We start from the raw sequence: 20,084 nt of genomic DNA, 5'->3' as shown, positions 1-20,084 counted from the left end.
ACTTTTCCATAGTTACACCGTGTACTAAGGCTGACGAAATAATAAAAGTTAAAATTTTTCTAGGCAGATATGGCTAGGAACTATACCCTCATTCTGGCGTAATAATCAAAGACTTTCCTGCCTACCATGGCTTCAGCAGGTGTACTGATATTACGCAGTGCCCGAAAATAGTCCCTTTGGTAACTTTTAATAGCAGGGGACTATTTTCAGGCACTGGGTAATATCATTTATAAAATATCAAAACTCTTTGGTCATTTTTGAGCCGGATGCTAATGGTCTAATTAGATTCAATGCATTATGCTAAGCTATGCTAAAAGTGGTACCGCCAGACCCAGAGATCAGCTGAATGGATTCCAAAATAGTAAAAATCTAATGTTTAACTCTAGGGGAGCTGTAAAATTAGCATATTTTCCAAAAAAGTAGAGTGTCCCTTTAAAGACATCCCCTAAAATGCACACATTTGAAAGACTGTTCATTCATGTGCACAGCTAACCCAATAGGAAGACTGAACGTCATAATATCAGCTCTGATTTAATGCTATTGACTTTCACAAATGTTAACAAAACCACTTTCACTCATTTAATGCTCATAATCGATAAATAATACACAGATTTGATTCCCAACCCTAAAGTTCTCTATTAAGACCGATCACATGAAGAGTTACAATAGGTCAGAGTCGTGCATAAGCATTGGCTTCTTTGGTTCAGCTGTATGATGTTTACTAACAAAGAATCAGGTGTAATAATGCTGAGGTAATAAGTTAAGCACCATTTCATACATAGAAAAAGTAAATAGGTTTGGAGAAATGAAATGTTTATGCTTTTTAGGCATCTCTGGCTTCTCGTTACAATTAAATATCAGTCATAAGGCACACAGTAGTGGTGAAGTGTAAATCTTAAGGCTTCCTGTGAAAGCGAAAAAATGTCTTTGTGTTACGCGATATGTAAAATAACACATAATAATTTCAGAAACCTGACTTGCGATGTTGATTTCCATTCGACGGTTTGGAATGAATGTTACTAGTGATGCAACGTAACGGTGACGACCCAAGCGTCAAAGTTCATAGGTTATAGATCACAGGTTCTTCATACACACTTGGCATCGGCTGATGCGCGAGAGGAGCTGCCCGGCTTTGAGCGTCTCCGAGGCAGGGGAAGTGTGGAAGGACTGATCGATGGACGTCAACCAGAAACTTTGCTTGTTGGCGAAGTAGTGACACGTACCCTTGGCCCCGTTACATTCGATGAAGGGAGTGGTGCGGAAATCTTCAAGACAAGAGCCCGGAGAGACCAGCGATTGACCGCCACCCTCGTCTCCAGCTGCCGTGTGCTGTATAAGAAAATATGTTTAGGCATTTGGCAGATGCTTTTGTCCAAAGTGACTTATTGTGCATTTAAGCTACACATTTTTATGTGTGGTAATGGGATTGAGGTTTAGAAAAACTAAAATCTCACCATCAGGAAGGAATAGCCAATCCACAGACTTCTCCACCCTGCTGGGCATTGTGGGATAGTTATGTCTTGACTGTGTACGGCAATGGCCACAGATGGGGCTTCACACACGGCACAGCGGCTGATGTAGGGTTTAATCTCAGACTCCTCCACGGGCATCATAGGAATTGGTGCAGTAGTGGACAGCCAATAGGATTTGTCATTTCGGCTAGCGTAGTAGCATATGTCACCAGGATTGCAGTACAGGAAAGGCATGGTGTTGAAACGAGGGAGACATGACCCGGCTAGACCTAGATGAACAAAGTGAGGCTTTTTCAATCTTTTTTTATTATTGTTTTATTTTGTTTAATAAACATCAATTGCTTGTTAGGAGTGAAGGTGGAAAAGTAAAAATAGATAAAAATATATCTGTTGGCATTTGTATACTTTAACTTACGAAGTTAACAAACATGTATGCACATAAAAATGGACTTACCCAGGTCTTGGTTGTGGGCCTTCTCCTGCCCCTCAAAGTACAGCAGACTGTATCCATCCCATAATTTGGCCATGCCCACAGGGCACATAGGAATCTGTTCGGACTGACTGTGCTTTACAAGCAGGTAACCGACATTAACACTGCGCCCAGGCATTCCAGCAGGACCAGGTAGACCGGGTTGACCTCGATATCCTAGGCATTGAGATAACTTAGTTATGTGATTTGTAAGGTAAATACAGGGTCATAATTGTGTATAATGCTCAATGTTGGCTTTGAATTCTTCCTCATTTGTTAGAATAAATGTAAATGTTTAATAACTGAAATTAATTAATTTTTATCTAGCACACAATTCTCATACATCTACATTTAACCACATCATTTACCTTCCTCTCCCTGCAGACCAGGGTAGCCGCCTTGTCCAGTTTCACCACGGAAACCCGGAGTTCCCGGTATTCCAGGGAGACCTGGCATGCCCTTGTGCCCATTTGGACCCGTATAACCTATAAACAGATGACAGTAATTTAAAAGACAATATTTTTAGGAGTGTCAATTTTAAAGTCTCTGTAAAGGTTCTAAACACATTATAAATGTTAGAAATGTATTACTGAAGCATGTTACAAAGACTGTCAACTATGTAGTACTAAATTGTGGAGTTAGACCCTTAAACATTTTTTTCACCATTTTGAGTACAGGATTTTAGGCGGGAATGAAGTTATGGCTCGACGATGCAATGGAGCCACTCAGCGTGGCCCCGCCCTTAACACACCAATAACTAGAGTGTATTTGCATCAGTGGGACTCACTCAAAAGTTTGGGGCCCCCAGACAATTTCCATGATTTTCATTTATAAATATTTGGGTGTTTCCATCAACAATTAAATTTTTATCTATCTGAAGGACACAGTAATATTTAAGTAGTGTAATGAGGTTTATTGGATTAACAAAAAATCTGTTAGACTGAGGTGCATAAATTTGGGCACCCGACAGAAAAATCAAATCAATATTTACTAGAGCCTCCTTTAGCAGAAACAACAGCCTCTAGTCGTTACCTATAGCCTGTAATGAGTGTCTTGATTCTGGATGAATGTATTTTGGACCATTCCACCTTACAAAACATCTCAAGTTCAGTTAGGTTTGATGGTTGCCGAGCATTGATAGCCTGTTTCAAATCACCCCAAAGATGTTCAGTGATATTCAGGTCTGGGGACTGGGATGTCCATTCCAGAACATATTTTAGAATGTACTTGTTCCTCTGCATTAATGCCAGAGTAGATTTTGAGCGGAGGCTTGCGTCGTTATCTTGTTGAAATATCCAGCCCCAGCGTAACTTCAACTTTGTGACTGATTCCGCAACATTATTGTCAAGATTCTGCTGATATTGAGTGGAATCCATGCTACCCTCAACTTTAACCAGTTTCCCAGTACCGGCACTGGCCACACAGCCCAGCAGCATGATGGAACCTCCACCAAATTTTACTGTGGGTAGCAAGTGTTTTTCTTGGAATGCTGCATAACGCCCCTTGTTATGAACAAATAACTCACTCTTTGTTTCATCAGTCCACAATACCTTATTCCAAAATGAAGCTGGCTTGTCCAAATCATAGACTGTAAAAATATGGACATAGTGTCTGTGACGTCACCCATTGGTTTGTGAAGATCGTTTTTGAAGCTTAAAGTAGGCGTTGCCTGCCGTCGCCGCGAATGACTCACAGAAAACCGAAAATGGGTAGAGGCGGGACATGAATGAAGCTGAGTTGGCTGGTTGCTAAAACCACCGCCGCCTAGCTCGCTTCTGGTGACCGCAGTGGCAGTTCACCCGTCACTCAAGTGGCCACGCCCTTAATTAGGCAGAAGTTTAAGGCTTAATATAATTTAAAAGGGGGAGTTACAAAATAAATTCACCCCCCAAACCGTTTTGTCAGGAAAGGCAAAATTAGCTATACAGACCAAAAAATACTTTTCTTACCAGGCTGTAAACATATTATTTTCTACTGTAAATTTGGGCATTTGTAACATGGTGGTCTATGGGAATTGACTCCCTTATGGAGTCTGCCTCTAGTGGCCAGTCGATGAATTGCAGTTTAAGTCACTTCCGTATTGGCTTCATCAGAGAGATCAGAAGGTTGCCCTTTGGTCCAAATGTGCTTTTGCATACCTCAAGCGACTCCGTTTGTGGCGAGTGTGCAGAAAAGACTTCTTTTGCATCAAAGTGCGCAGAATTGTTGAACGATGCACAGTGACACCATCTGCAGCAAGTTGATGTTGTAGGTCTTTAGATGTGGTCTGTGTGCCGTTTTTGACCGTTCTCACCATCCTTTGCCTCTCCAATATTTTACGTGGCCTGCCACTTCTGGCCTTAACAAGAACTGTGCCTGTGGTCTTCCATTTCCTCACTATGTTCCTCACAGTGGACACTGACAGCTTATATCTATGCGATAACTTTTTTGTAGCCTTCCCCTAAACCAGTGTTCTTCACATCCAACCCTGGAGAGCCGGTGCCCTGCAGAGTTTAGCTCCAACCTTAATCAAACAAACCTACCTGTGATTTTCTAGTGATCATGAAGGCATTGAAATGTTGGCTCAGGTTTGTTTGATTAAGGTTGAAGCTAAACTCTGCAGGGCACCGGCTCTCCAGGGTTAGATGTGAAGAATACTGCTCTAAACCATAATGTTGAACAATCTTTGTTTTCAGGTCATTTGAGAGTGGCCTCCATTTTTGCACTCTTCAGAGGAGAGTCAAAGGGGCTGTTTACACTTGGTATTAAGATGTGTTTTCATCGATCGGATCACAAGTGGACAAGAGAGACACATTACGTTTACACCTGGTATTTAAATCCGTCTCTTTTGACCACTTTCGACCGCTTCTGTCCTGAATACTGTGAGGGGGTGGTCTGTGAGACGGTGGGCGAGTCTCTCTGCTGTCATTCAAATGCGAGTGGGAGTAATTATGAGTTTATATGGACGCAAACTTATATTATGTCGGAGTCCGCTGCTTGTTTAGCAAGTATACATGCTGCACAGTGTTTTGTACGTTTACATGTTGGAGATTTCTCTGAATTTTCAGCGCAATTGATGAAATAGGATCGCGCAACTTTCACGCTTTCAAAACGAAACTACGGAGAACACCCGCAGTAGTTTTATCAATGAAAGGCTAAAAATAGCGCTGTTCACCGTATGTTCACGCCAGAAGTCAAAAAAAGACGTAAAACTTGTGTTTAATACCTCAGATTAGATAAATGGGCGGAGAGAAGGCGGTCGCGTGTGGCTGTTCGAACACATTCAACCACATCGAAAGTGGTTTCGACTACCTCTGAATGTGGTTGAAAGTGGTCGAAAGTGGACGCGTTCAAAACGTTTTGAACACCGTTTACACCTGGCATTAACGTCGTCCACTTGTGATCCGATCGACGAAAACGCATGTTAATGCCAAGTGTAAACAGCCTCTAAGAGAACAACTTGCAATTGGCCACCTTAAATACATTTTCTTATGATTGGATGCGCCTGTCTATGAATTTCAAGGCTGAATGAGATCACCAAACCAATTGTGTGTCCAATGAATCAGTAGTGGACAGGTATTCAAATCAACAAGATGACAAGTGTGCCCAAATTTATGCTCCTGTCTAATTTCGTTTTGATGCATATTGCATATTTTCTGTTAATCCAATAAACCTCATTTGATTACTGAAATATTACTGTGTCCTTCAGTTATTTGACAGATCAAAATGATTCCTGATCCAAACACCCAAATATTTATAAATGAAAATAATGGACATTTTCAGGGGTGCCCAAACTTTTGCATATGAATCCTGCTTATTTTTCCAAGATTTTGAAAACTTCTTTTAAGTTATATATTTTTGGGCTTCTGTGCTTTTATTGAAACAGAATAGTGGAGAGTTAACAGGAAAGTGCTGGGTGGAGATGGGGGAGCGGGATCGACAAAGCACCTCGGAGACGGAATTCGAACTCGGGGTCACCATGAGCACGCTGTAGGCACTGACTGATAATTTCTTTTTTTTTTTACTTGGCATTTTCATAATTCAAATTGGCTGGGTGGTTAATATACATTTAACAGTGACAAACTAAGAACAATTATTTATTTAATATCACATAACTACGTAATATTCAACTTAAATTGATACAATGAATCTATGTGATAGACTGTAATTATTGTAGCATATCATGCAAACAATCAGAATCTTAAAAAATTTCGAATAATCAAAATTTTGATCAATCGACAGCCCTTATTATAAGTCATACAACATGCAGAAGGCTTTGAATTCTCATACCTGGGTCACCAGGAGGCCCATCAGGGCCCATATTTCCACGCCGTCCACCTGGTCCTTGAATACCCATTGGACCTGGAGGTCCTCTTTCACCTGGTATTTTCTCTGGAAGTGGAGGACGTCCTTTAGCACCGGGTAAGCCAGGAGTGCCTAAAGAAAGAAAGCAAATAAATAAAAGGACTGTCACACTAAACAAAAGAAATGTAAGCAAGAGGATATGATGTTACTGTGGGTTCACACCAGCCGCGTTTGAGGCGTCAAATTCATATACTAGGCAATTTCTACAGTACTAATGTCTTTCTCCTGTAAGGCTAATTTCCTGAATAAAGATAGCCCCTCCCCAAAAAACACAGCGTGGGTGCACAGTGAGTGGCCGGGAAACAACTCTCTATGATTCACAGTGGACTTCCCACTTCCCATTTGGTTTTCAAATATCACACCTTCAGGCCATCATACATCTGTATTCTCATTCTCTCAAAGCAAACTTTATTTGAAATGCTGCATTCTACATCAACAAAGAACCTGAATCTGATCTTGTGTGGTATCAATTAAAATGTCTCAATGCAAGTGGTTACAATAGTCTTACTTATTTGACAACAAAATTCAATGTTAAGGTGTAACAATACATCCAAAGCATATAACCCCTCATATATTTGTTTCTTTGTGTTTTAATTGAATTGCAAATTGGCTTCTGAATTATGACCTTCCTACCTGGCTAATAAATTGTGTTTGGATTTATTCTGTGTTGTTACAAACGTTATTGACATGATTAGTAAATGTATCCTTGTTACATCAATGACTGAAATCAGGCTAGTACCAAACTAAAATCCTAGATTAGATGGCGCATAGTGGCACATCAGTGGAGGATTTTGGAGATTCGACTAGCACTTGGCATTAGTTTATGTTAAATTAGATATGTGGAGGCTAATAGTGTATTTCCTGTTTAATTTTGTCTGACCACTCTAAATCAGATGAGCCTCAACCTCTGGTTATATCAATGTTATTCTATCTAAGTGACATAGGAAGTTATGGCACGATTATATAAAACTATCATTAGAGAAGACAGTGAGTTTTATTTTATGATAGTGGTCGTGAACCTCTGGTTAGAAATAAATATTGTAATAATTAAGTTACACCTCTATGGGGACTAAATAAAGTATGTTCAGAGATGAGCAAGCATAGGCCGGCTTCTGAACATATGGTCTAACCTCTAGCAGCGACCAAGCCTGGTTCGATTGTGATTGTGGGCCCGCATAATTATTAAATATTAATAAACGGCCAGTGCATGAATCCAAAGCGACATGTGTAGCCGAACAAACGGATGCAATACCAAGTAGGGCTAAATCAGAATAACCAAACCGAAATAAATTCTGTAATTGTTAAATGTAATGATCAATCCGATTTGTATTATAAACAACGAGATTTTATCTTTTGGAGTCAGATAAAATAACCAAAATTACGTAATGTCACTACGTCATCAGTTAGCACCGGAAAAGACCATCATCGAACGTGTTAGAATCCTTCGCCATGTCGATTGGTTTCCGCCATTGTATGGTTATATTTTTCCCTTACACTCTAAAAAATCTTTCGCATTTGTAATTGGTTAAACAAATTTCACTAACAGTCCTACCCAAACACATGCCAGTAGCTGAGCCTACTGTGTTGAGCTGGTTAGGATGCTAAGACAAACAGATAAATATTGTGATCGAGACAGTCTACTAGTAGGAATGGTTTGCTTATAACTATTCACCTGGGGGTCCAGTGTCTCCTTTAGGTCCAGAAGGTCCCATGTCACCTTGAAAACCATGTGAACCTGGATATCCCATCATTCCTTGTTCCCCTTTAACACCTTTAAATGAAATAAGTTGTTTCTACATGATTCAAGTGTGTCAGTAAATAGCAACGTACGGATACACACTAATAATATTTATGTATGAGGACATTGAGTATTGTCACATTTTATCACTTTGTGTTGTATCAACTGGAAATCTGTGTAATTTATTTGTCATTATGATCTTCAGGCTCCATTTTTGATTTCATACAATAGATGCAGAAGAGAATATTCCACCTTTTCTTCCAGACACTCCAGGATCTCCTCCTAGTCCTTTTTCTCCTTTGTCACCATGGGGTCCCCTTTCTCCAGTTAATCCAAATTCACCTGTATTTCCTCTGTCTCCTTTATCTCCAGTTGGAAAATGCCTACCCGGGATCCCTTGGGGTCCAGGGAAACCTGCAGTTTCACAGCAGTTGGTATGAGACAAAATGTAGTGTATCTTATTTATATTGTAATTCTTAATGACCTTTTTTCTCTTTGTAAATTACTGTAAAACAGTCAGCAATTTTTACAGTCATCATCATACTGTGTGTTGTGCTATTTCTCAAATAAACTGGCCTGTCTCCGTTATCATAAATATATGGTACAGTACTTTACCTTGAATTCCCTTTGTGCCGCGAAAGCCAGGGTCACCTGGACTTCCTTTTATATCGGAGAATCCTGGTACTCCTGGCTGTCCCTGTACACCTGGCTCCCCAGATTCACCCTTATTACCTGTAAGTACAACAAACTGATCAGTCTTCAGATTTGATTCATTCAATTTGATCCTATGATTCAAGATCTGCGTTTCTACCTGGATCTCCGACGACACCTTTGAAACCCGAATCTCCTGGGAGGCCAACCTCTGTGCTGGGAATACCAGTCTCTCCTATCTCTCCTTTTAGCCCTGGTTCACCTGTTGGCCCCCTGAAGTTAATACCTGGAGGAGGGCAAAATATAATTAGAAATCATTAAAAAGACAATCTATTTTTTGTTACAGATATATTATAAAACTATTCAACCCAGTCTCACCCCATGGCGTCAATATTTGACGACACTTGACCATGCGTCAATATGTTGACGCGGAGGGTATACCTTTCGCGTCACTTTTTGACGAACTGGGGACTTCAATACTATCAGGTACGCAAAATTCTCTTTCCTATTTTCTTACCATTTTCTACCATTTTCGCGTCGGTTTAGGGTTAGATTTACATAATGACATCCCTACCCAAACCTATCCCTAACCCCAATGTCAGTTGACAACTGTTTAATTTCGCGTACCTAATAGTATTGAAGTCCCCAGTTCGTCAAAAAGTGACGCGAAAGGTATACCCTCCGCGTCAACATATTGACGCATGGTCAAGTGTCGTCAAATATTGACGCCATGGGTGTGAGACTGTGTTGAACTATTATAAAATCGCAACCTGACTTAATCATAATACCGGTAGATATTTTTATGGGTATAACACATACAGAATGTAATCATTCCTGCACCCAAATAATAAGATACCATTAAAATAAGATATGGAGTAATTATGAAATAGGTACCTGGAACACCTGGGGCACCCTTGTGACCTTTTAGGCCATCCAAACCAAAAATTCCTTTAAGGCCGGGATAACCTAAAAAAAACATGAACCAGAAAACATACAAGCAAAAAATAAGGATTAAACAACTCCTCTGATCTTCAAACATATAAAGTTCCTAGCCAAATGTTTGTCTTGTGTCTTTTATTTTAAAATCACCACAGACCTTTGTTTCCAGGGTGGCCTTGGATTCCCGGCGTTCCTGGATCTCCAGGTACACCTGGCCAGCCCTTAGTACCCTGGTGTCCTGGGGAACCCCGAGACCCATCAGAGCCTGACAAAAAAAGTGAATCCAGTTAAAACCAAATAATCATTTTAAAAAACAACACTGAACGAGCAATCAAGACTTTTGTACCTGGTAATCCTCCTCCTCCAGGTTCACCAGAATATCCTTTCATCCCATGAATTCCATCAAAACCAGGGCTTCCTCTTTCTCCAGGTAGACCTATGAGTCCCTTCTCACCTAAGAGACGCACAATATGAACTCATTTTAATGGTTCTTACAGAAACAGTTAAAATAGTATTAGATGTATTATAGCGTATGTGATTTTCTCACCTAAAGGTCCAGGTAGCCCAGTTTCACCACTTAAACCTGTTGCTCCTGGTAGATTCATTGTAAGACCCGAATCACCTTGAATAAATGAATCTCTGTTAAACCCTTTTGTCTGTTTATGCCATTGCTAACTATTAAAAAAAGGTAAAGTACTGTTCAAATGTTTAGAATCACTTACTGTTTAAGTAAGGGATAATGTAGAGGCAGCCGGTAGTTATTGGGAAATAAGCCCCGACAGTGTGATCAGGACCCGACGCGAAGCGGAGGGTCTTGTATCACACTGAAGGGGCTTATTTCCCAATAACTACCGGCTGCCTCTACATTATCCCGCTTATTACACGGCTACTTGCAACATAAGAAAAAAACTGGACATGAATATGATTTTGAAACATTTTATTGGCATATTTGTTTTAAATAAACATTTTTATCCTTCCGCGAAACTTTGCACAGATGCATAAAATGATCGTAATACCTTATTAAGATCCTCTGCTTCATACTTGTCTGTCTCCATTTTTTTCTCTTTAACCAGTCTTTGAGAAGTTTTAATGCCCATTCTGTATTTTTTTGTGTGTTGGCTTCGTAGCTGTCATGCTCTGTTTTGTCAAGTTCAGTCTCAGTAAGCTGTCTGTGTCTTGTCGTGGTTGTCGAGTGTTTGTCACAAGATGGCGCCAAACAGACAGTAATCTTTATTGATCTTTATTGGCGCGGAGCGATTTTACTCGTGCAAGTAGTCCGGCTATGCGTTATTATTTTGGAGCGGTTATTATTTGAAAAGAACAAACCTGCAAATGTCTCAACTGACCAATCAGAATCAAGCATTCCAGAGAGCCGTGTAATAATATTATATATAGTGATGCACCGATGTATCGGCCGCCGATATTTATCTGCGGATCTTTGATGAATTTGAAACCATCGGCATATCGGCAACAGCACAAGAAAGGCCGATACCGATTGTTTATTAATTAACCGCATAAAGGCAATGAGTTGCATGTCTGTTGCATAATCCAGCATTTTTAACAATAATTATCAAAATAATTAAACACTTCCCAAAACAAAATAAGTTGTATAAATTATAGTATTTCGGGAAAATGTCTGCGGTCTGGGCTTTCTTCAAAATCTTAGATAAAGACCAAAAAAATCCCCATTTGAAACGAGTGTTCTGCAGAAATATCAAGAGGAGGTAGTATTGTATACAAGTGTTTAATATTGGTATCGCCATCGGTATCGGCTAGAAGTTGTCTGTTTAAATTGGTATTGAATTTAGAATATTTAGAAGGATATTTTGAAAAAAATACAATATAATATACATAATTATATTATCAGTGGTGTATTAAAACCTTACAAAATGAACTGTATTGTTTTTAGTACCTTAAAATCAACTGTTTATATCTACATACACCACACGTCCCCAATCACAAATATACTGCCAATTCGCAGTATAAATGCATTAAAGTGACCGTTTTTCGTGATCCCATTTTTCAAACTTTGGTTGATGTGTAATGTTGCTGTTAGAGCATAAATTATACCTGCAAAATGATAAAGCTCAAAGTTCAATGCCAAGTGATATATTTTCTTTAACAGATTTCACTTTTTAAGGACTACAGAGAACGGCCGGTTTGGACTACAACCCTCTACTTCCCGGCTGAATGACGTGAATTAGGGCTGGGATAAACGATAATATTTTTTTAATTATTATAGCGATTATTTTTTCGATGCATCAATTAATCTAACGATTCATTTTATGAGTCCGATTCGACTTCGATTCGATTTGACTCCCCATTAATTAAAGGAACAGTATGTAGGATTGTGGCCAAAACTGGTATTGCAATCACAAAACGTGTGGCTAAAACTGGTACTGCAATCACACAGCTGGTGGCCAATATACCAAACGACAACATAAACATCAGTTGAGGGCTGCAACTCCACTTTTTAAATGACAATATCTTGGCCAGACCAATGTTGTGAGTGATATAAGTATTTGAAATGAAAATTATTTCTTAATGTCTAGTGACATTTCAGGGCCATTTAATGATTAATTGATATAAATTTCTTACATACTGTTCCTTTAACTTATAGCAATTTATACATGTTGATTTACAAATTTGAATGGGAAAAAAACATGAATTCCTTAACATTGCAATATATGTTTATTGCTCTTAAAAAAAGACTATACAAGTGCAAAATAATGCATTCTTAAGCGTTTGCAGTGCATACTGTGCAGTTTAGTAACAGTATAAATTTTTTATTTTACATGCATTTATGAGCAAAACCTCTTCAATGTGCCTTTTGAGGGTCAATGTAATTTTTATAACTTGATTTGTTTAATCCAAATAGTTTTTGTGCTGTTCATTGATTTCTGTTAAATTGCTCAAAGTCATGACTGTTTAAAACACACTTGGCATCACATTCATGATTTTATGGTAAAATTACACTTTTTCGCGTCAATCCACAAGCATTTAAACCATAAACAAAGCACTGTCACTTTAATTGAGCGTGAGCAGCGCAGCAAAAATAGAACTGACGCAGAAACAATCATCATGCATGTGGTGTGCATGCTTGTTAACATGGGCGCTGAAAAAACCCGGTGCCACTCACGTTGCTACTACTCTACGTGCCGGCATTTTGGGTCTGACGAATCGATGCGGCTATTTTTGCGTCTTCGTATTTTTTGCGTCGTCGTCGTTGATGATGTTGACACTTTGTCCCAGCCCAACGTCAATATAAGAGTTTTTGACTAAACTCCGCCCACAGGAATACGTCAGTCACCAGCTAAGCACAAACGGCTCTGCTAAGCTAAGCTGCTGTCGAATCACAACACACTAACCAGCAACACCATCAGAACTTGTTACGTATTTCTGAAGGAGGAACTTCGTAGGACAAGGAAGACATCAGCCCATATTTAGGACAGTGAAAACAGTGATATACAGATAAGTAAAATGTGTGAAAAATACTGTGGTTTTATACACACAAAACACGTTTACATGTTTTGTGGCGCACTATAAGCACAATCAAAGCTCCGACACACATGAAAAACGGGACATTTAACCATATTTTTATTGTATTCATATCGTACCTTTAATTCCCTTGATACCAGGATCTCCCGATGGTCCATATGCACCAGGCGAGCCTTTCTCACCCTATAATATAAACACTCAAAATAAGAGTCAAAACTAAAACATTACATCACAGCTTTCAATGTTAAGGAGATGTTTTCAATTGATGTTTAAAATCATTTCATCATCCTACCGTGGGTCCAACCATTCCAGGAAAACCACCAATTCCAGGGAGTCCTGTAAGCCCTGGCATTCCCTTAAGGCCTGTTTTTCCTTTTTCTCCAGGAGAACCCGCAGCACCTTTTACATCACTTGGGTTACCTGGATGTCCATCCCCCCCCTGTTCTCCTGGATAACCTAGAGCACCTTTCGTGCCTGGATACAAATACAAGGTGAAGGAAAGTTATAGTTGGAAGTTTTTTCCTATTTATAATGTGTTCTAATATTTAGAATATTTATAAAGTGTTCACATTAATGTGTTAAGAAAATGCTTTCCATGTTCGCCACTTTGCACAATGTTTTCTGATTAAGGTCCATGTTTTAGTTTTAACATGATTCACATCTATTGGGATATTCATGTAAATGAATCAAATGTGTAAATTATCTTCTAGAAACTTTTTAGGCTTTATCTTTAATAAATTTGAACAATAATTTAATCAGCTCATTAACTTTTAATCATGTTCTTAATTATACCACAAGAACATGATTCATTTAAAAATTGTGAATCATGCTGTCTAAAGTTTTTGTCTTTCAAATTTTTGTAACTAAAATATTACAAGAATTAAAATATTTACAAGAACAAATAATCCGAATCCGACATACACATTGAAACATCCAAAGCATATCCGAAGCAACTTACAAAATATAAATTTTTATCAGTATGTATGTTTCCTGGGTTCAAACCCATGACATTTGCACTGCTAATGCAATGCTCTAACACTGAGCTATACAGGAAAATATTTTTTAATGTACAGGAATGTGATATATATATATATTGTATGACAGAATTTGGTGAATGTACAAGAAAACACTGTCTTATGGACATTGTGTGCAGAAATAAGTACTATTAAATACACAACAGACATAATTTAATCATTTTAAGTTGAGTTTTCATAGCTTCTGTAGATCATTGTGCCCTATATAGTATATAAATGTGACTGTAGTCACCTCTGGGTCCAGTGAAGCCAGCTTCTCCCATCTTTCCGGATTCACCTTTATCCCCCTTCATGAGTTCTTTCATAGATGGTGCCATTATAATTTTACCTGGAGGGCCTGTCAGACCTCTGTCACCTTGAGAACAATAAGAAATAAGAGATTCAAATATATATGACCACTTTAATAATACACAAGACTCACATTTTCTTTTAAACTCATAAATTACATCCAATATTTCTTCATTTGGCAGAAGTTTCTTTCAAAGAGACTTTGCATTCAATGTTGATTTTTTTTTATCAGTATCTGTTTTCTGGGAGTCAAATCCACAACTTATTCACAGTCAACCATTTAAGCTTCATAAACATTACATTTACATACAAGGGGTTAGTTTTAGGTAGATATTGCATATGCATATTTCCATATTATAGACTCACCTTTAAGGCCTTTTGCACCTTCAAAACCTGGAAGTCCTTTTTGACCTGGAAGGCCTTTTTCTCCTTTCAACCCTCCATATCCTTTTTCACCAATCGCACCTCCCGTTCCTGGGAAGCCAGTCATGCCTTGACCCCCTTTGACACCTTTGAAAAGTTACATAGGTTTGGAATTATTTGAGTCTCAGTGCTTTCCAGTTCATTTCATTTTGATTACACTACAACATCAACAATCAAAATCTCAGTTACAGTTGTGAAGAAGTTTAAAGCAGTGTTAGGTTATAAATTAATATTCCAAGCCTTGAACATCTCACGGAGCACTGTACAATCCATCATCCGGAATAGAAAAGAGTATGGCACAACTGCAAGCCTACCGAGACGTGGCCGTCCACCTAAACTGACAGGCCGTGCAAGGAGAGCATTAATCAGAGAAGCAGCCAAGAGGCCCATGATGACTCTGGAGGAGCTGCAGAGATCCACAGCTCAGGTGGGAGAATCTGTCCACAGGACAACTATTATTCATGCAGTCCACAAATCTGGTCTTTATGGAAGAGTGGCAAGAAAAAAGCCATTGTTGAAAGAAAGCCATAAGAAAGCCTGTTTGAAATTTGCGACAAGCCATGTGGAAGAATGTGATCTGGTCAGATGAGGCCAAAATTGAACTTTTTGACCTAAATTCAAAACATTATATGTGGCAGAAACCTAACACTGCACATCACCCCAAACACACCATCCCCACCGTGAAAGATGGTGGTGGCAGCATCTTGTTGTGGGGATGCTTTTCTTCAGCAGGGACAGGTAAGCTGGTCAGGGCAATCTTAGATGAAAACCTGTTAGAGTCTGCAAAAGACTTGAGACTGGGGCAGAGGTTCACCTTCCAGCAAGACAATGACCCTGAACATACAGCCAGAGCTACAATGGAGTGGTTTAGATCAAAGCATATTCTTGTGTAAGAATGGCCCAGTCAAAGTCCAGACCTAAATCCAATTGAGAATCTGTAGCGAGACTTGAAAATTGCTGTTTACAGACGCTCACCATCCAATCTGTGGTGCTTGCTACAAAAGTTCAGGAAACTATGTAGTTTTGTAAGTAATAATTACAGCTAATGCTTGGGTGCATGATTTTGAATCCTAAATCAATCACAATGGCACTTACGATCCCATGGTCATAAATGGCTTCCTTGATGTAACCATCACTAATACGCTTCACTAAAAGCCTTTAGAAAGATCCTTGGGACATTACTCTGGAAAGAGTAGCTTCACCTGCAGTGACCTTCAAAAATAAAATATTAACCTCTGACCCCTGGGGGTCCATGAAAACCAGGGGGGCCCTCTTGCCCCGGATCTCCCGGTTGGCCAATGTTTCCCGTCACACCAGGATTCCCAGGGTCTCCAGGCATTCCCTTAAATCCCCTGGCCCCAGGAAGACCGGGGTCACCCTGATCTCCGCTTGCTCCACGCAGACCTGCAGAGATACATTAAGAAATGAAATAGTTTTTAAATTTGAGGGTCACAAGTGATATCAAACAAAGAATTGAAATGTATGTGTAATAGCCATGATAACATGCATAGCATTCAAATTATGTTAATGAAGTTTGTGATGTCACTTGTGTGAGAACTCCTGATTTCCCTCAAAGGATCTTTTTCATCTTTAAGATGACAATGAGAAGTCTAACAATCATTATTTCAGCCTTTGGGTTGGGAGACGGATTGAAGTAAAAGTAAACTTTTTTTGTTCAGTTCATTCACAAAATGCTTTGGTTTCTTATGGAACTATTTTTGTTAAAGGTGACATAGAATGATTGAATGGGGTATTTATCCTTGTTTTTTTTTTGTTTTTTGGTCTGTAATGCCTTAAAAGCTTCCTAAAAACCTCTCTCAGATAGCTCTATTAGGGTGGGGGATTTTAAACAAGTGGTTTTGCACCTATTTGGCTCCCCCTACTGGCTTAACTTGCAATCTCATTACTGATTGGCTGACTTTGCTGCCACTCTAAAAATGTAGCCAATTATTTTAAAGTGGAGGGACAGTTAGATGCCTGTGATGTCATAAGCATCAGTTTTTCAGATTGGGCGGTTTTCTGGCTGACATTTCTAAAAGAGGAATTTCTATGAGACTGAGATGTTTAGCATGTCTAGAACTTTTTGTATGTTCGTGAATGCCGGTAGACTACCATTATTCAACAAAGACAAATTAAAAATGTTTTTTCATTCTCTGTCCCCTTTAAAGAAACATACCCCAGACGACGATGTCGGTTAGTAGCAGTGGTGTCAAAAGTATTAATATTCATTACTCAAGTAGAAGTATAGATACTAGGGTTTAAAAAGACTTTTGTAGAAGTTGAAGTATCAACTCAAGCTTTTTACTCAAGTAAAAGTGAAAAAGTACTGGTTTCAAAACTACTTAAAGTATAAAAGTAAAAGTAATGTAAGAAAAACATTTTATTACGGAAAAAAGCCTAGGCCGCGCCACAGGGGCCTTTTGTGCACTACCCTATCTGCTCTAAAACATGTTTGTAAAGGCCATAATGACTATAGTGTTATATTAAAAATGTTAATGTTAAAAAATTTGGGATGCACTAGGGCCAGGGGTCAACATCAGTCCTGGAGTGCCGATGTCCTACAGATTTTTGCTCCAACCCTTATAAAACCTTGGCTACCTGTAGTTTCAGGTGACTTTATAAACCTTTATTAGTTTGTTCAGGTCTGCTTGTTTAGACCTGGAGCTAAACACTGCAGGACATCGGCACTCCATGTTGCCTACCCCTGCGCTATCTGTTTCAACCACATACGGTATATGCCCATTAAAAATGAACGCATTTTAATACAATGCAAACAAACACATTAAAGCAGTGTTTCTCAAACTGGGGGCCGTGAGATGGTGCCAGGGGCCCCAGTTTTATAATATTTTTTGAAATATATTACTTTATTATAAATTCTGTGTAATTAAACCTCAGAAAAATAAGGCTACTAAACAAAAGCAATACATTGTATAATTTAATATGTTTTGTTTAATTCAAATTGTAAGTTTTAGAATGTTTATGTCATACATTTTTGGGGGGTCGTGAAGGAATCCACTGTACACAAGGGAGGCGAAAAAATAAAAGGTTTGATAACCACTGCATAAAAGAACCATATATGTGTACTACTGAGCATTAACATGTGTTCCATAGAGAAGAAGATATGATGACTAGTTGCCTATAAATATTGTAATGGTGCAAAAAGTCAAACTTCAGAGCAGCGCCGCTGCTGGCAAAACTTTTACAGTGGTGCCCTCTTTAGTTAAAAAACAACAAAATCACACACAACTATAGTATTATGTGTGAGAATAGAAATATGCTATTGTTATCATTTATAATTGTATTTTGACAGCAACACAAACTACAATTATAGCCTATATTCCTGTATCTGTACTTGTGTAGCTAATGGACTTTAGTATACTTTACTTTAGTCAGTATAAATCCAAGCAATTTTGGAGAATTACTAAATGTCTTTCTTGTAAGTATATTAAAAATCAGGTTTAAGGAAACAGCTGATGTCTATTAACAAAAGCAAAAGTTTGTATGTATGGTTATATGTTTGATTGATTTTACACTCAAGCATTCAGCTAAGTAGGTTTTTTAATGCAAATAAAATTTAGGGCAGTTATTAGCATATACAAAACAACAGATGTCTTTAGCATAGATATATTTGCCATGCTTCAAAACGCAACGCAGCACAATGTCATTTAAGTTGAACAACTGAAGTTACCTGATATAAATTGGTATTGTTACACTATTTAAATCACACAGATGGATTGGTGTCAGCAGCCAGCTATATATTTACACAGGCTTGTGAATGTGAACTGACCTGAAAGTGATGCGCGGGTTTTATTTCGTACTTTTCCATTTGAAGACAGAATGCCGCGTTCTGTTACTGTACAAACGGATGGCGGATGATATCAAAGCATCGCGAGAGCAAACTGCTCCGCATGCTTTCTAATCGCTCTCGCGGTTCTTTTATGTTTCTCTGTGCAGCAGCATCGATTGATCGTTTGATCATCTGCAGTCAGCTGGGGGCGAGGATTGTGTACAAACCAATACGGTGTCGGAATGGTGTATGTTTATACTTCTCATCCAACCACAATCGCATTCATCTGGATGATGCAATTTATCAAGATAGGTTTTTTTAACGATGACAAGCCGGAATGTAAAAAAAAGAAAACAAGCCGAAATAATAGAAGTAACGAGGCGATTTTTAAAACGTAAGGAGTAGAAAGTACAGATAATTTCGTGAAAATGTAAGGAGTAGAAGTAAAAAGTCGTCTGAAAAATAATTACTCCAGTAAAGTATAGATACCCAAAATATCTACTTAAGTAAGGTAACGAAGTATTTGTACTTCGTTACTTGACACCTCTGGTTAGTAGACACGCCCCTTACTGCTGATCGGATACAAGTGTTTTCTGGTAGTCAGCCCGACTCCCTTTTCCAAAGCGTTTTTCTAAAATCACGCACCCTGCCTTTAATATATGCCTTTATTTCTGTCAAAGACTCTGTATCGAAGAAGAACTGATATTTTCTCATGTATTTAACTCTTGGTTTAAAGCACCAGTTTTGTTACCTGGCGGTCCAACGTTTCCAGGTGGTCCAGGAGGTCCACTTTCACCGGCATGCCCCGGATATCCAAATAGCCCTGCGGGTCCAGGTGCTCCTATCTCTCCAGGAAGACCTGAAGGGCCAGTTTCACCCTTGATGCCGATGATACCTGGCATTCCCTCCATACCTGCATATCAGTGCATGCTTTAGTAAATCTCAAAAACAACTGAACTGAACAGAAGCGGCATTTATACTGTAAAAATGATGCATGATCTCACCCGAGTGTCCTTTTGGGCCTGGATCTCCGGGTAAACCAAAATCACCCCTCTGTCCTGGCAGTCCTGGTTCTCCAGGAGCTCCAGCAGAAGCTCCTAAAACTTCACCATGTTCACCCTTTTCACCAGGAGCACCACTAGAACCGTCTGTACCACGGACGCCTGGATTTCCTTCTCTACCTTTAAGCCCTGGGTATCCTAAATCACCACGAGGTCCTATAAAACCTGAGTGGGCAAAATCAGATTGTCAAAGATGAAAAATGGAGGCTAATAGACAGATACAGTTTAGCGTAAATATGAGAGCAATCAGCATTTACCCATTAGTCCAGGAGGGCCTCCTTTTCCTGGTTCACCTGTCTCTCCTTTGACTCCATGTTCTCCAGAAAGACCTTTAATCCCTTTTAAACCTGGTACTCCTAAAACAAACATATGTGGACAAA

General features: G+C 39.0%; 1 protein-coding gene across 1 annotated transcript in view; it reads right to left on the bottom strand.

The window, feature by feature from the left end:
- Positions 1-322: 322 nt before the first annotated feature.
- The window catches only part of col4a2 (collagen, type IV, alpha 2), a 143,664-nt gene continuing 123,902 nt past the window's right edge, over positions 323-20,084 (bottom strand). The window contains exons 28-48 of the mRNA XM_065292942.2: positions 19,962-20,060; positions 19,648-19,869; positions 19,395-19,556; positions 16,090-16,260; positions 14,800-14,943; positions 14,378-14,500; positions 13,404-13,585; positions 13,231-13,294; positions 10,161-10,235; positions 9,960-10,067; positions 9,771-9,878; positions 9,569-9,640; positions 8,835-8,960; positions 8,639-8,755; positions 8,276-8,437; positions 7,958-8,056; positions 6,211-6,357; positions 2,310-2,426; positions 1,927-2,118; positions 1,455-1,741; positions 323-1,329 (exon numbers count right to left, since the gene is read on the bottom strand). Of these exons, the coding sequence (XP_065149014.1) occupies positions 1,075-1,329; positions 1,455-1,741; positions 1,927-2,118; positions 2,310-2,426; positions 6,211-6,357; positions 7,958-8,056; positions 8,276-8,437; positions 8,639-8,755; positions 8,835-8,960; positions 9,569-9,640; positions 9,771-9,878; positions 9,960-10,067; positions 10,161-10,235; positions 13,231-13,294; positions 13,404-13,585; positions 14,378-14,500; positions 14,800-14,943; positions 16,090-16,260; positions 19,395-19,556; positions 19,648-19,869; positions 19,962-20,060 (3,032 nt within the window). The 3' untranslated portion in view covers positions 323-1,074. The remainder of the gene's footprint in view (positions 1,330-1,454; positions 1,742-1,926; positions 2,119-2,309; positions 2,427-6,210; positions 6,358-7,957; positions 8,057-8,275; positions 8,438-8,638; positions 8,756-8,834; positions 8,961-9,568; positions 9,641-9,770; positions 9,879-9,959; positions 10,068-10,160; positions 10,236-13,230; positions 13,295-13,403; positions 13,586-14,377; positions 14,501-14,799; positions 14,944-16,089; positions 16,261-19,394; positions 19,557-19,647; positions 19,870-19,961; positions 20,061-20,084) is intronic.

The sequence above is a fragment of the Paramisgurnus dabryanus genome, chromosome 15, assembly GCF_030506205.2.
Source record: "Paramisgurnus dabryanus chromosome 15, PD_genome_1.1, whole genome shotgun sequence".
NCBI classification, from domain to species: Eukaryota; Metazoa; Chordata; class Actinopteri; order Cypriniformes; family Cobitidae; genus Paramisgurnus; species Paramisgurnus dabryanus.
This window is presented reverse-complemented; position numbering and strand designations above follow the sequence as displayed.